The sequence below is a fragment of the Pseudorasbora parva genome, chromosome 12 (assembly GCF_024679245.1).
Source record: "Pseudorasbora parva isolate DD20220531a chromosome 12, ASM2467924v1, whole genome shotgun sequence".
NCBI lineage: Eukaryota > Metazoa > Chordata > Actinopteri > Cypriniformes > Gobionidae > Pseudorasbora > Pseudorasbora parva.
The window spans coordinates 41,558,742-41,575,559 of record NC_090183.1 but is presented as its reverse complement, the minus strand read 5'-3'; the positions used below and the strand labels follow the sequence as shown (position 1 = coordinate 41,575,559).

Below are 16,818 nucleotides of genomic sequence, written 5' to 3'. Positions count from 1 at the left end.
CCAGTCATGAAAGGTGCATCCAACAAAGGGTTAAAGCTTTTCTAAAATCAAGGGCTTTTAGACTATATGGGTCAGATAAACATGTTGCAAAATAAGTCACAAAAAAGCAGCATTTGAAAGGTGATGTGAAGCACTTAAATTCTCATTTAAATGAAAATCATTTTTATTTAACAGTTTTGCAACACAAATGATATACATTTAAATAGTAAATTGATAGTAAATTATTTTACATTTCAAGAACAATTTACCTTTAGGCTATACACAAATAGTGGTTGGATTTAAACAAGTAAACAATCTTTTATCACTACATTGCTAGGCTATGCACATACACATGCATAATAATATAATACATAAAATAACAGATATTGGTGAGTATGCATGGATACTGACAAAATGCTTAAACTGAAAATATTTACCAAGTTATACATTTCATATATTCAAGTTCCATATTAATTTGTGCATTTAACAACAGACACTACTTGCATATATATATATATATATATATATATATATATATATATATATATATATATATATATATATATATATATATATATATATATATATATATATATATACACCGCTTTTTATTACACTTTATATTCATCACTGATTTAGTCTTTCACTCAATGCGTACATAAAGCGTCCCAAAATAGACGTGCCACAATTCTTGTCCTATACAATAAAATGTTCAACACAAATAAAGCTTAATTCTAAAAATAAAAGAAAATATATAATTTGGATGACTGTGCACTCATGCAAGGCACTGAAATATTTGCATTACTGTCTCCATAACCTGAAGAGCCAAGGATGGATGTCTGTAACTAGATCCTCAATGTGGAGAGCGTATAAACTTAAGGACAGGGCTCTGCATTAAGCCTTTTCTCGTGCATGAGTAAATCTGTCATTCACTTGTCTGAGTAAAAAATTAGCATGTCCTGAAAATATAATTTATTCTGAAGCAATATTCTCACCAATGATCAATCAGCTTTGACATATTTAAATCTGCATATTTGTCATATTTTTACCTTTCATAAAGGGCATTTTTGTCTCCAATCTTATTAAATATAGGCTGCTTCAGCTTTTATTTTATATTCTTAAATTTGATTAATACATTTAATTAGAAAAAGACACTATAGGGCTGTTACCAATCAAATTAGATCATTTACACTGAAAAATTACAACTGCATTAAATCATATTATGAGATTGTTTAATTTTTTTTTTTAAATATACAAATAAGAAATATTGGAAATAATGTTTACTAAACTGCCAGTAGGTGGCGGCTGGTGACTGTCTTATATAGAGTGAGTTTAATCGAGACGATTTGTGAAACGGATGATTTATTCAGGAATGAGGCAGTCGTTTACGAATAGGTCATTGAATCTTTGATTCAACCGATTAATTTAAACACTGAAGCATGCCATAACCGGAGTGTGTATTTACACCAAGTGCAAATAGCGTGCCTTGTTGGAAAGGGCTATTCGCACTATAGCTCCACCTAACAATGCCTGTTTGGGAAAAACAAGATTAAACAAAATAACATGTATATTTTTAATGTTTTCAGTGGTGTAGTCAGTAGAGCATAAGGCTTTAAGATCTAGGTTTTAACGCAATCGACCAGATTTGACCAGCCTTTTACAGAACCCTCTTCTCTCTTTTCTTATCACATATCACATCGGAAAGACATTTACTTTCAAAAATTAAGAAAATGTTCTAAAAATAGAAATAATATGTCAAGCAAAATGTTTAATAATAATAAAAAGATGTATTGGGTAGGGTTAGGGCTTTTATTGTCCCATTAAGGTGGCATCCATTTAAAATTTTAATAAATATAATCATTTAATTATTTTTATTATTGCATCCTGTTTATGGACAAAAATGCTGATGTGCAAATAGTATGTATCTGTCAAAATAAAGTATAAATATCATATAATTACTCTTTACACATATCGCAAAGAACTACTTTTACATGGTGTACTTTTACATCACTATTTTCATGTGCATCTACAGCTATTTACACTGTAAATATCACTTGGTGCAAATAGCCGCTGCCTTCAGGAACACACTGTTCCTGGGTTCTGCAGTGATCTTTATTTGGAACTTTTTTTCGCTGCTGAAAAACAGTCAATATTGCAACAGTGTGCAACAATATTTTCAATAGCGCAACCTTGCTACTGTCAGTTCATTATACATTATTATCCAGTACTGATTGCCATTTACACTAAATTAATGCAGAATCATTCTTGCATTTTGGGTATGCCCTAGTTAGTTTTTGTTATCGAGCTATAACCAGGCTACTTATCTGGTTGGGCAGAAGTAAAATTCTCTTTCACTTGTTCCTCAAAAAATCCCGGTCAAGCGTTATTTTTGAGCCATGAAGGATCAGGCAGAAGAACGCGAGTCAGTCAGTGTCACACAGCATTCTCTGCAATATTGTCATTGGGTGCTTTTAGTGCCTTTACAATCTCTTTGCCAGGTTCCTCCTTCAGTTTGGCTCTTTTGGATTCCGCTTTTGTCTCTCTATGCAGTAGCCTGTAGTTGATACCCATTCCGACGAACAGAAACAAACTGCCAACTACCAGGATAATTCCACAGGCGATGTAAGTATACTTGTAGTCATGGTAGATGTCATTGAACTTCCCTGTGAGAGTAGACAAATGTCATACAAAATGTCAGTTATCCATCAACTCATTATTAACCAAATGTGATACAAGTGATTAAAATTCAGGTAATACATTTTAAGTTTGTTTAAATGAACATTTATCTGAATGCATAAGGCAACATTTATTTCTAAGGTCATGTGACTGATAATTTCTTAGTAAAAAAACTAAACAAAACCATTTTAACTTTATGCCTTTACTGATTCTAAGTGCCCCAATAATGTGATTTAACCTTTTAACTGTCACCCCCGCTTTTTGAACATAGACGTGAATATCTGAACTTAAACTGATGTAATAAATGAATTTATTCTCTTTTTAAAGACAATCTGCAGATTATTGCTGAAGTGAAATTAAGTTATATAACTTTAAGTTTACTGTAAAGAAAATGTATTATACTATAAGCTTTATATTTTATATAAAATAAATATTTGACATAATATGTTTTACTCTGAAATCACAACAAAATTAAAGCCATATGTCTAAATAAGTTCCACATTTTTATGTGATAAATTGATATAATAAAAAATATATGTAGGTTACTGTGAGATTTTATTTAGACGTTATACTAAAAACAGCCATTGGATGAGACCCATAGCCCAGTGAATTTTTTAAAAGCATTTTCCTCTCCTGTCACAAATTTATACATTTATTTTGAATTATTACTTATGTGACAAAATAAATATGGAATATGGAATCTTGAGACACACACATGTATTTTGTCAAGATTATAAAAAGTTTAGATTATGTTGCGGTTTTGCTTTAGGTTGTGCATGCAGCCACAGTAAAAAACAAAAAAAGCAATTTAGTTTGCTCATAATATTCTACATCATATTATCACCTCACAGTGAATGCATGAATTTCATCCCAGAAGGGGGCTACACATTATTTGAAAAAGCACAATAGGGGAACTTTAAATGCTTCTGGTGTGTGACAAATTCATTTGTAAAACCGAGTATGAGAAATAAACACCCTCCATACTCACCTAGTAAAGGAGGCCCCAGCAACACTGGCCCACATTCCATGATCGTCACCAGTCCTACTGCACTGGAGAAACGTTGAGCCCCCACGAGATCCATGAGAGTCTCAAAGAGCACAGAGCTCAGCCAGCCGTAGGCAAACCCAAAGAAGAGGGAGTAAATCACAAACCCTAAGTAGTCTGTAGACAGAGGGGCAAGCAGGTGGCACACACCGTTTAGGAGAATAGCTGCAGCGAAGAAGTATTGCACTCTTGGTCTCACCCATTTCGTGTTGGCAACTATTCCCATCGAAGGTCGTGCAACCATATCGACAAAGGCCAGAACAGAGAGCAAAAAAGCGGCCTTCTCCTTGGGAATTTCTTTACTTTTAGCGTAATTGCTGAGGTACACAAGAGGAGTGAAGAGGCCGAAGAACATGACCACATTACCCAGAAGGTAAAGCAAGAAGCCACGATGCTTGAAGAGTGTCAGATCGATAAAACCATTGATGATCTCTATCACGGTCTTTTGCTCTCTAGCTCTGTTGTTACTGTTTGCAGCTTTAACAGCGGGTTGGGGCTTTGGCCCAATGGGCCTCATCAGTGATCCAGCTACACAACAATTGAGCAGAAGTCCACCCAGAATTAAGAAGCTCCCTCTCCAGCCGAATTGTTCAAAGAACCAAGTGTTTAAAGGAGCCAGAGTAGACAAGAAGACTGGGCTACCAGCCATAGCGATACCATTAGCTATCGGGCGTCTCTTGTAGAAATATTTTCCGATCATTGTGAGAGCTGGGTTGAGATTGAATGCCAGTCCCAGACCTGGAAAACATCATGACAAACAGTTAGAAAAGAAAACTGGTCCCATAGGGGATATTAAAATGTGTCACAAAAGTGTACCATTAACAGGTGTGCTATTATAACAAATTGCATGGGAAAAGCAACGCTTTAAGTTTAAAAGGTCACACTTTATATTAGGTGTGACTCCTATGTTAGTCCTACATTTTAAATGAATAATTAGATAAAATACTGTGTACATACATTATTTATTTACTTTATCTGCATGTAATCTACCTAACCCTACAATCAAATCTGCCCCTAACCTTTTCCATATCCCACCTATTAAGTACATTTGACTTATTTTTGATGAAATTAAATAGTAGTTTAGGACACCCTTAATAAAAAATTTGGCCATTAAAAAAAATGAATATTTGACTTTAATTATACCTCCCAAAACACCGACACAGAAGTACAAGCCCTCAATAGTATTGCAGAAAGAGGCAGCGATGAGCCCTGTTCCTGAGAGTAAGCCTCCAAAAATCATAACCGCCCGACTTCCATACTTATTGACCAGGATACTGCTGATAGGACCTGGGAACGAAAATAGGAAATACAAGCTGTCAGATTATACACAATATATAAATAAATGAATTAAATATATTATTGCACACACATTTTTTATATAATATATACTACCATTCAAAAGTTTGGAGTCAGTAAGATTTTTTGAAAGAAAGTAATACTTTTATTCAGCAAAGATGCATAAAAATGAGGAAAATTCTATTTTAACTAAAACCTATAAAAGTCTATCTTTAATTAGTTATATTCATTCCTTTTCATAGGGTTTACTCTTGTCTTGAACCTAGACAAATCTTAAAATATAAAATATTTTATAATATCCATTACAATGATGTTATTAAATTAAAATGCAATGCACCAATAAAAACGAATGATATAATATGCCACTGAAATATTTGTGTGAAAATGATTCTATCGTTTTCAGATTAAATGATGACAGCTTTGATAAAGTAAAGCTTTATCAAGTTAGCGTACTTGGTTCCCTAAGATAACAGGGCTGTTAAAATGTATGCTTGAGATTAAGTATATATATAAATATATATATATATATATATATAAAATCAAGGTACATACTAAAAAAGAATGGTTCAAGAAACACCCAATTCCAAGTTGTCAGGAAACTCAACGAGAGAAAAAAAATGTAACCCAGGACTTGATCTTATCCATTGGGAATTGATGGGATTGAAAACAGAAAGGTTGAAAAAAAAGGCCTGTCCTATCAAAGGAAAGATGTTTCAGATGTGAAGCAAGTTAATACTTTATGATTAAAGATTACAATTATGTAAATCTATTTTCTTATATACACAGACAAACTGTTCACAATAACACCAATGTATACTAAATAATTAAATAGGGTTCATTTTAATTTCATGGGGAAAGTTGATAGTCTCTGTTCCAGCCACTAGAGGGCATTGCAGCTCTGTGGGGAAGAACAATAGAATTTGACATTGCATATTACTGCAGTAATCATCAAACTGCAGATTTTGCTGTTTCCCACCATCCTCCAGCTAACTGGGAAAAATATGTTACCTGTATAATGCAGAGGCTGAAAGACATGCTCTATTAAATCATATTCCAGATATGTTTCACTCCTATGGCAAACTTTAGCCCTAACAAACCAAACTAATGTGTTCTGATACACCCCTGTAGTAACAAACACAGTGATCTCGGAGGCATTAGCAGTTACGTGCGGATTTTAAGTGTTTCATGTACAGAGTCCAAATCCTATCATGAATGTAGGAAGGAAGCCTGCTAATCATGTGAAAACCGGGGAGTGATGGCGAGAGCCTGCACGTCTTCAGCCTCAGTACAATAGACTGCCTTGTTTGCCTCTCTAATCCACCTCATATAGTGGGGGAGCGAGTCACTGCAAATGATGTACAAAAGAACACAAACACATTTATAAATACGGAAATTCATAAGGTTACAGCCCTAGTTTTCCCCCCAACAACTACTAATACCAGTACTTTAACCAGATTTGAGCATTCCTGCTCTATAAGAAATATGCGAGAAATATATAGCCTACATGCAGAGCTGCACAATTTGGGTGAAAAATAGAACTGCGATTTTCTGATAAAAATTGTGATGCAATTTAAATCAAAATTTGCTGTGCTTGTTCATAGGGCTGTATACATTTGGACAAATTGTTGTGATTATATATCAATACATACATATTATATATCCCCATATTATATGTCTCCCTCTTGAATCCAACATGGACGCGACTTAAACTGCAATGCACTGACTGGCCGCTAGAGACTGGCTCCAAAAGGAAGTCAATCACATAGATGTTTTTTTAATTTAATTATAACTCATTCGTTTAAATTACGAGTCTGAATAATTAAGGGCATGGCCACTTGAGTGACAGATGGATTGCCGCTGCTACATTACAAGTGTAAAATTACAATACTTACATTCATATCTGTCTGTCAACGTTTTTAAACGTTATACCATCACACCTTTATTTTGACATAAATCCATAGGGAGCCCTTAAAGCTTCTTTTTGTCGATAAGCACGTTCTCATTACACGTATTAAAAGATGGCTAGCACATATTGTGTTCCAAAAGGCATGATATAAAATTCACAGCAGACGCAGAGATTGAGCTTGTGTGGAACAGCATTTACTGCAAACCAAGCAACTCCAAGATGCTGCAAAAACTGGCAGATAATGAGCTGCTTGTGTGTAAAAGAACACAGTGCCATGCTTCACTCAGAAACATGCATATATTTTTATTCAAATTGCAGCCCTTTGAGATTTTATAATAGCACTAAGCCACACCTAGCCTGGTTCTAGACTCTCATACATTTCATTTATTCAGAGTCTGGCCACTCTCCATTGATGAGCGTTAACTTCCTTAAAGGTGGGTACTCTGTTTAAGTTTAAAACTATTGGATCTACCCAGAGCCTAACGTTTGGTCGTGACATATGTCATCTCAAACCATAGACAGTAGCGCCAAACATCAACGTCATCGTTCTCAGCCACTCCCTCTGTTTGCTGATTGGACCAGTCAAAATATGATCGGTAGAGGTGTGCGATACCGCTAGATTTGGTATCGATCCGATACCAAGTTAATACAGGGCCAGTATCGCCGATACCGATACCACTTTTAAATAATTAAGGTGGATGCGTCTTCAACCTAAATCTAAATGAATTTTCATGACTTTTAATTTGTTTTTGTAATTTGCATTTTGGGTTATTAATCAGTACTACAAAAGCTTTTGTTCAGAAACAACTTTTGCTTACTTCTGTTTTATTTAAATAAACAAAGTTACAAAATGATTACTTCACAAATATAAAAAATGTAAAAACAAATTCTCTTTTCAAGTAGCATGTTAACAAAAAATGTCTCTCCTCTTTAGTGCACTTCTTTTCAGGATTTTTTTCTTAAATAAACAAAGTCACAAAGTTTTACTTTACAATAAATATAAAAAGTGTATTACAAATTCTCCTTGTAATACGATATAATGCTGAAAATTAAAATGCGCGGCTGAGCGGCGCGCGCGCCTGACTGCTGGTGGTAGCGCTTTAGTGGTGAGTCACGTGACGGTACAGAACAGGAGAGGGGGAGGAGAGCAGTGTCGAGCACGAGCAGCACTCTCTCTTGAGAGCGTCCTCTGCTCTGTGACAGCAGCAGCATTTTGACAAACACGGCCAGCTCGCAAAACGAGAGAAACTGAAACTTAAGTATCGATATTTTCACGTTTGTATCGATCAATACCGATACCAATGTTGGTATCGATATTATCGATATTAGTATCGATCTGCCCACCTCTAATGATCGGAGAAAACCAGAGAATATACTGCAATACCAGTCGGCGAACTGAAGGAAAATGAAAATTGAGCGGAAGTACGGAGGAGGGTGGAGCCAGGCTAAGCCACATCATGATTTCGTTCTTTTTTTATTAACTGTGAACCTAGATACATGTGAATGAACACTTATTACAGCAACATTGTCTCAAACTATGGTGCAAGTCTAGGGCGTGGCTGTCTATTTAACCAACCAATGGCAGATGAGTGGAGTCTTCAGGAAACCTGTGTATAAAAACAGGTCATTATTTTGTTAGACTTTATCATGTTATAGTTATAACAGTTATAGCTATTTATCCTCGAGGGTAATCCGAAGCATTCATACGGATTTGGTATTAAAACTAGATCAACTAATTTGACTTTAAATGTGGTATAGGCGGAGTGATTTTCAATTAGAAAATTCACTGACTAAGCCCTTGGGTGACATTAAATAAAAACACACTCCTGACATATCAGATCAGTCTGCATTCATGTAAATATCCTCATATCTGGACCTCTCTCGCTCCAGGCAAACTACCTCTGGGTTGCCTGGGTCACAGACAACAAGCTAAAATGCACTAGAGGTCTATGTAGGAAGATGTTTTGGCCTAGAATGCCAAAACAACACATCCCTGAAAAAGAAACAAACACCTTCTGACAATATTTAGCTTAGAGGGCATTCAGACTTCTTTGCAAACAGTGGGTGAGACAGTGGATTTATTCATAAAGAGGCAGAAGGGGCATCAGCTAGAAAGGGAAATGACAGCAAAAGGAGGACCGCAACACATGTCAGTCATGGACAGCATCAAACTAGATGCTAAAACAATGCCATTCTGATTTATTTGCAAGCATGTGAATTATTATGAATATGGAATATATTGCTAGAAAGACTTCTGATGTGCATAAGTCAGCATATGATATTCACAAAGTTATGTCTTGCCTGCAAATAAGCTAGTAAAAATCACAGCACTACATATTGTGATTCTGTACATCATTGTGTTCAGAACAAAACGCTTGAATTTTGCATGAGTGCTTGGTTCTGTGATCATCTGGGTCATGTGCTCTTGTATTGCCCCCAGTATGGAATTAGCTGAACTGGGCCAGAAGGGGCAGAGTAGGAGTATGAGGTCAAATGTAAAGTCATGCGCTTCTCACATGGTCATAGTGTCAACCTCACTGACATAAACTGAAAGGTCTGTCTTTCAGGAACACATCCTGATCGACCATCTTATTCTTTGTCATGACAAATGTGAGGGCAAAAAGCTCAAGTTTGACAGAAGCATGTGGAACAATGACATGCAGCTTGAGTGTCCACAAAAATATTTCAAAGAATTCACAATAATAAAATGTATATTATATATATATATATTGGAGGGGCTTAGCCCTCCTATTATGATCTGAATGATGATGATGATTAATATTAGGCTTTTATTATTACAATAATATTACAATTATTTTGCCCAGTAATAATTTAATAGCACATGCTAATATATTAGCTTACTCCTAATTTAAAAAACTTTTATCACAAAATACTGCTCTATTTTTTCACTATGTATGGGCCACAAGTTAAATATTAAGAAAACAAATGAATACTTTTACATACAATGTTGAAGAAGATTCAGCTCTTATCTTGTCATTTTATTTTCACTTTCTGTAGTGAATAATTTTTAGACTTCTTTACCGCCATAACTCTAGCGCGAAGTTTGCACATTGCTTGTGTGAAATCAACTAGCTTGTCTTCATGGTTAAAAACAGAAATATTTCCAATATTGTGACATTACATTTTTCTTTATCAACTGTTGCTTGCGCAATGATGTGCAACTTGATTGATGGTACATTATAAAATACATTAAATGCAAGTAATTAGGTGGTATTTTAACAGTTTCTGTATTAGAACATGCTGCTAACTGAAGAAAAGACTAAAGTCAAAGAATTTTTCCATATTCTTAAACTTTCTTGTCATTTTTTGAGCTTTAAAATACCTAGTCACTGCATGCTTGCACTAAATTGAAAAGAAGAGAGATAACATTCTTCAAAACATTGTTTGTCGCACAGGTTTGGAACGACATGAGTATATAGAAAAAGACAAAAAGAGTATTTATTTTGCCTCTTTTAAAGGCTGTGTGTAAATATACATGCAAACCATACTGATAGCATAATTGGCTTTTGCAATAACATTTTTGACTTATAACCCAAAAGTAGCACCATACTATCAGAAAAATTCAAACCTTTTCTTCATATATCTGTAATGGTTTAAAATTCATATTTGATCTACTCAGTAGCGTGAGAAGGAGAAGGTGCAATTTAGCCTGCCTATGTGAGTGTGCTGACATCATTTGGTGGTGCTCCACTTCCTGAGACAAGTTTGCTATTGACGCTAGTCATCACAAGTCTGTGTGACTCCTGAGTTAGGCGTCTCATCTCCTCATCTCTCTCCAAGGAAAACATCTGACACTTGCAGAATAAAGAGCTGACTGAGAAGAAAGACTCCAGAGGGAGATAGAGTTGCCCATTCAGAGCTCAATCTTTCAGCAAAGAGAAGCCGGTGGCTGATGTCTAAGCCTTGTCTAGCACGCATCTCGTTTCTAAATTCAAATGAATAAGGGTCTTTCACTCGCACTGTACCCATTGATAAACTGTGCCTTCATTACCTGTGTCATGATCTCACCACTGGGTTGAATGGACAACAAAACAGCATGATTTAAAAGTGACTCATGGACAGAATTACTGTATTAAGCAACATTTTTAAATCTGTGCAAAATATCCTGTATGAAAATAAACCATTATAAATTAAGACAACTTTATGTTATACTGAGTGTTTGAGAGATTTTGAGTGGAAGAGAAAAGGATAAAAAGCAGGGAGACACTGCTTACCTCCTCCATACATAACAGCAAGCATGATGGAAGAGATCCAGGACACTTGACTGCTATTGACTTGGAAGATCACTTCAATTTCCTTGAAGAACACAGTGATGGACTTTGGGAAGGCGTAGGAGAAACCGATAGAAATGAAGGCGCCAACAACCACGGCCCAACCCCAGCCCCCCTCAGGAGGGGTGTAGCCCACAGGACCTCCAACCGCAGGTGCCATAGCTCCAGGTGTTTACAAACTCTCTCTGTCTAAAGACATAAAGAAAATGGTCAGTGAAAAAGAGTTCAAGGTCAATCAATTAGGTTGTTAAATCATCTGTATAAGGCTCATTGTAAAAACATTTTTGCATGCATAATTAAATTGTCACCTAACACTTTAAATAACAAAAAAGCACTAAAGGTTTGGGCTCAGTAAGATTTTATAAAGGTTTTAAAAGAAGTCTCTTAAGCTCATTAAATGCTTATTCACACCAAGGAAGATAATTATAAAGATAATGATAAAGATATAGTTCTAAAAATCGTTCTTAATATTAAAAATAACAGAGTTCAAACCACAGCTATAATGATAACAGCACAGAGAAACAATATCGTTGGAATCGATTTTTTCCAGTTGAAGAACGTTCATTTATATTATAGAAAACTAACTTTTGTTTTCTTAAATTGAATTTCTTAAATATATGCGTGTGTGTGTCTGTGTATTTATATATACATAATAATTATACACAATACACACACATATATTAAGTAAACACAAACTATTAATCGATTTGACAGCTCTAACAAAAACACATTTAAAAACACATTTAACATTTCTTATTACTATCAATGCTGAAAACAGTTGCTGCTTAATATTTTTGATACATTTGCTGAATGAATGTTGATACAAATGCTGAAGAAAAAAACTGACTGAACGATATTCAACTACGTACATAAAAAAAAACTACAATGAATTTTGATTTCAATTTTTGTAAATATTACTAGCGTTCTTAGGGCCCTATCTTGCATCCAGCGCAATTGACTTTGTACACCGACGCATGTGTCATTCCTATTTTGCACCCGCACAAAGCGCGCTTTTCCCTCCACAGAAGCACGTTGCTAAACTAGTGAATGAACTTGCGCTCCCTGGGCGGTTCAGCGCAAAAAAGGAGGCGTGTTCCGGCGCAAACAATCCCTGGTGCTATTTTACTGTTCCATTAAACAATTGCGCCACTGACCAGAAAAAACCTAGTCTAAAGTCAGTAGCGCGTTGCGCGTTGTTCATTATGCTATTTTAAGGGTGCATGCTTGACCATAATGTATAGCGTGCACAACGCGCATACACTTTGCTCATGTAATCTACGCAGATGAAACAGTTATTTTTGCAAATCATAAATTGTTACACTAAAAAAATATTAACACATGAGATGACGGAAATCATTGTGGTGTGCTGGCGTCAGGTCCTGAGTAGAGGCAGATCCACCTCCCGTTACACGGCGTGCCCGCGATTGATGCTGGCAAGCTTGGACTTTCCCCGTCTTCTGATGTCATTGTAGCGCTTGCGGCACTGGTGCGACGTCCTGGGGATGCCAGCTGATGAAACAATTGTGGCTATTTCCTCCCACAACTGTTTAACCGACGCTATTTTGGGTGGGTTTCTCCCATCCCCATACAACCGCTCCTGGCGTGCGCCTGGCAAATACGCCATAATAATAGCAATCCATAATGGAACTTGCGCACCTGCTTTTAAAGGGAATGTTGGATGACGCTCTGATTGGTTTATTCACGTTACGCCCAAACCACACCTATGAATAATGAAGCTACTTCAGACCAACCCATTTTAGATTTGCGCCGGGCGTAAGAGCCATTTATCCCGCCGGGAAAATAGCAACAGCGCCGAGACCCGCCCACAAAGTTACTTGCGCTTCGCGCTTTGAGACTTGCATTTCAGATCGTTAAAATAGGGCCCTTAGTGTGTCTCTACAATATTCTGGTCTCTAGATATGGCTCAGGTTGCACATTCAACGTAATTCTATAGGATTTCCTTGTTCATTTATCTAGAAGGTCTAAAAGAGTCTAAGAGTCTAAAGCTCCTTAACCGCATCACTTGAGGTATCATTCATGTTTGAGTCACAAGCGGTGTGGGATGAGCTACCTGCTGAAGTTAAATACCTACGGTGGGGGGTTTATTCAAATCCCTAACACGGAGTATGAGTAATAATAATAATAGTGATGCTAGCACCTCTAATACTTTGAGGAAGGGAATGGAATTTAACATTTTCTGCACAACTAGTTCTCTAAAGGTAAACCTAAAAATTCAAAGCATCACACATCAATAAACATGCATGAATTACACCCAACAGCTTCAAGAAATCATTGTGCATAAATGTGGCAAAAAAACATTCAAAGGAAACAATGGTACATAAAGACTGGTGAAGCCTTTACATATTTAAACCTCACAGCCGACCTGAGAGCAACCAGTATTTGTAAAGCCACAGCATGAGGCTTTTAAAGCGAACATTCCCTCCAAAATGGAAATGTGACTTTCATTATTTAAGGAGGATCAGAGGTTTATGTCAGGAAGAGGCACCTTATACTAATATCAGGTTATTTTCCCCATTGGCATTTAAGCCTCTCCACAGGTTTGTGGAGATGTGCTCTTGGATTTGTTTTGCTAGTCCAGACAACATGATCTTGAGGCATCAGGGTGCCCTGCCATTATATGCTAGGCAGTTTTTTTTTAAAGAACAACATTCTCATTAAAACAACAATGTGCAGTCATTATCACAAAACAAACCCAGACAAGACAATTGGGGCTCTGATGCAAAGAGGGTCTTGCATCACCCTGAAGAGTTTATTTTGTGATAATGACTGGCTGGCAGTATGTTGTCCTCCAAATTACTTATCAAACAAATGAACAGGAAATGATGATCTTTCAAGTTTGGGGCCGTTAATGTTTTTGTAAAGTCTCCTATATGCTCAAAAAGGGCTACAGTAATATTGTTAAATATTATTACTTTTTAAACAGTTTCAAATTTCAAATTGATTCCTATGATGGCATAGCTGAATTTTAATGTATTATTTTTGTGGATTTTGTTTCTTCAAGATTCTTCAAGTAATAGAAAGTTTAATCATAAATTGACTTTACACTTTTGGACAATTTAACAACAAAAAAATATTGATTACTTTCTGACTCTAAAATAATGTTTCTTAAAGGTCCACTGAAATCAAAATGGAAGTTTTTTAGCTTTTAGTATGACTGTGCTAGCCTTAAAGTAATGAATAAGCTGGTATGTTCCAAAACTATGACAAAATTTGCATTTAGGAGATATAAGCATTCAAAATTTACAGTCTCTCACTTCAGTTAAAACGAATCTCAGATTTTGGTGACATCATCGCAGACTTCCCTTTCTCGTCAAATCTTCTGTCCAATCAAAATGCTCTCTAGAATCTAAAGCCCGCCCCCTACGCTGCTGAAGCTGGGGCTGAAATCGGTCAGTTGTTTACACACATTTACTAATTTCTACATGGTGAACAGCACATAGCACATATGAGATAGGAAATGATTCATTGTGCTTTCATTTGAGGCGAATGAAGTCTGTTTTCACGTTAGTTTCACGCACCACAGCAGCGCACACACACCAACGGCTCTGGTCTAAATTTAGACTACAAACACGAAAGCGCAGCGCAGATCATATGCGCGAGTCCGCGCAGACAACAACCATTTCGTCCCATTTGAATTCTACACAGAATGCTGCATTTCAAAGCGAAATGGAGGAGTTTATGATGATAAACGGTTAGAGGAAACTGGCTTTACCAAACAGAAAGGTCCGCTCTTGCGCTCTAGTCAAACTGTATATTAACGAAACGCTATTGGCTGTTTCAAAAAAGGGGAGGAGCTGCTAACAGCTGGAGCCGTTTCAGGGGAAATCACGTCAACACATTGAATAATGCTGCGCGTTTCAAAGCACTTCAGTGAGCCTTTAAAAAATTAAGTTCGGGAAGAGCACGTTCAAATGATCTGCCCAATCATGATTCCAACCAGCTGTCAGCAATCAGTAATCAACATGTCTACCAATCAGCTCAAGTGGAGGATCACATAAATACCCAGTCAACTCACCAATGATCCTTGACAAAGTTGGCAGCATCCCTCCACCACCCCGTCTAACTCACACGCACCTGGTTAACTTTCCTAACCAGAGATACGGGGGGCGTACTCTGGGTTCGGGACCAAATACCGAGTTCGGAGCCCGCTCCTCGGACAGCATGCCAAACACTCATTCCATTTATTCTATCTGACTTATTTGTAAGTGTGAACTCATAAAACTGGTGTATAGCGTATCTGCAAAGTGATCCGTGAAACAACTGACCAATCAGAAAACAGTATTGCAGATCAGCATATAGTAATTTTAAAGGTATTGTCAGAGTTTCAAATGTGGCAGACTTATCTGAAATTATACTCTCAACATGTATCGTCATCATTAACACAATTTGGTACTAAATTCTTACAAGTTGCATTTTGATTTAGCCATTATTACTTTACCGGGCTGTTCCCTTTGAATTTGGACCATCTGACAGTTTGATCATGTTGGCAGAGCATATCGTTCCCTTCAGCTGAAGTGCTGTATGGTTTAAAAAGAAGTGAAAATGAAATGATTCACTTTACAGGTAAAACGGGTCCTTGACACGCCGTCAGGCTAGACATTTTAGCGCATTCAAGCTTAGAATCACACATTCCACACAGAAGTGCTCCTACCTTTCTGGCACAGTCTATAAATTCTCTGCATAAAATAGTCCAAAGTACTCTTCTATTCCACTGTGACGGCAAGCAGCATTTTAAGGGAACACACTGGGTCAAGGCAAGCCTCTAGTTATGTGAATAATCCAGAGGAAAAAAACAGTGGTTGGCCAGTGAAAAAAAAATGAACTGCTGAAACTTCTATAGGCCTATGCTATGGTCAGCCTGGTCAAACTGTGTCTAACTGAGTTCAGGCCAGCTTTTATTGGCCCCCAATGTTTACAGAGAATTCAAAATAGGTTTCTATTGGCTCCTGCCACCATGCCCACTTTTGTCCCTGCTCTCCTCCTTTGTTCTTTGTTTAAGCCACCCATTCAGGACTCTGTTGAGGTCTCCTTTGGAGGATACAGGTTTCAATATGGGGTCTTTGAGATAACTTTTTGATTGCGTCAGTGACTGTAACATCAACAAACAACCATAATAGGTGATACTATTATACTACCTACATTCTAATTTATAATTAGGTCTGATTCTTATCCTTCAGTCAGGTCAAGGAACAAATGGCTGACAATAAGGATGTGTTTTTGAATATCTATCTATCTATCTATCTATCTATCTATCTATCTATCTATCTATCTATCTATCTATCTATCTATCTATCTATCTATCTATCTATCTATCTATCTATCTATCTATCTATCTATCTATCTATCTATCTATCTATCTATCTATCTGTCTATCTATCTGTCTGTCTGTCTGTCTGTCTCCCTCCTTCCATCCTAGAGTGCGAATCGGGCCGCATTTTTCTGTCCGAGCCCGACCCGCGTCCGACAGAGCAGTAACCGAACCCCACCCGAGCCCGACAGGCATTCAAATATTTATGTCCGAGCTCGACAGTTAAAATCAATATTTTTTTCCTCATATACTAATGACACTTACGTTTGTTTGTGTGGAAAGCCCGCTTTTATTA

General features: G+C 36.7%; 1 protein-coding gene across 1 annotated transcript; it reads right to left on the bottom strand.

Annotated features, from left to right (window-relative positions):
* Positions 1–577: 577 nt before the first annotated feature.
* On the bottom strand, positions 578–16,071 carry slc16a1a (solute carrier family 16 member 1a). The gene is made up of 5 exons (XM_067460325.1): positions 15,867–16,071; positions 11,138–11,383; positions 4,844–4,987; positions 3,644–4,438; positions 578–2,642 (listed from the first exon to the last, which is right to left on the bottom strand). The coding sequence occupies exons 2-5, from the start codon at positions 11,352–11,354 to the stop codon at positions 2,413–2,415; spliced, it is 1,386 nt and encodes a 461-aa protein (XP_067316426.1). The 5' UTR covers positions 11,355–11,383; positions 15,867–16,071; the 3' UTR covers positions 578–2,412.
* Positions 16,072–16,818: the final 747 nt, after the last annotated feature.

What these genes read in the sequence shown, in the direction of transcription:
- slc16a1a (XM_067460325.1), bottom strand. Translation starts at nt 11,354, where the DNA reads ATGGCACCTGCGGTTGGAGGTCCTGTGGGCTACACCCCTCCTGAGGGG. An exon ending in TGCTGTTATGTATGGAGGAG is followed by an intron (nt 4,988 to 11,137) that starts GTAAGCAGTGTC and finishes TTTCGTTCCCAG; the next exon opens with GTCCTATCAGCAGTATCCTG. An exon ending in CTGTGTCGGTGTTTTGGGAG is followed by an intron (nt 4,439 to 4,843) that starts GTATAATTAAAG and finishes GATGTTTTCCAG; the next exon opens with GTCTGGGACTGGCATTCAAT.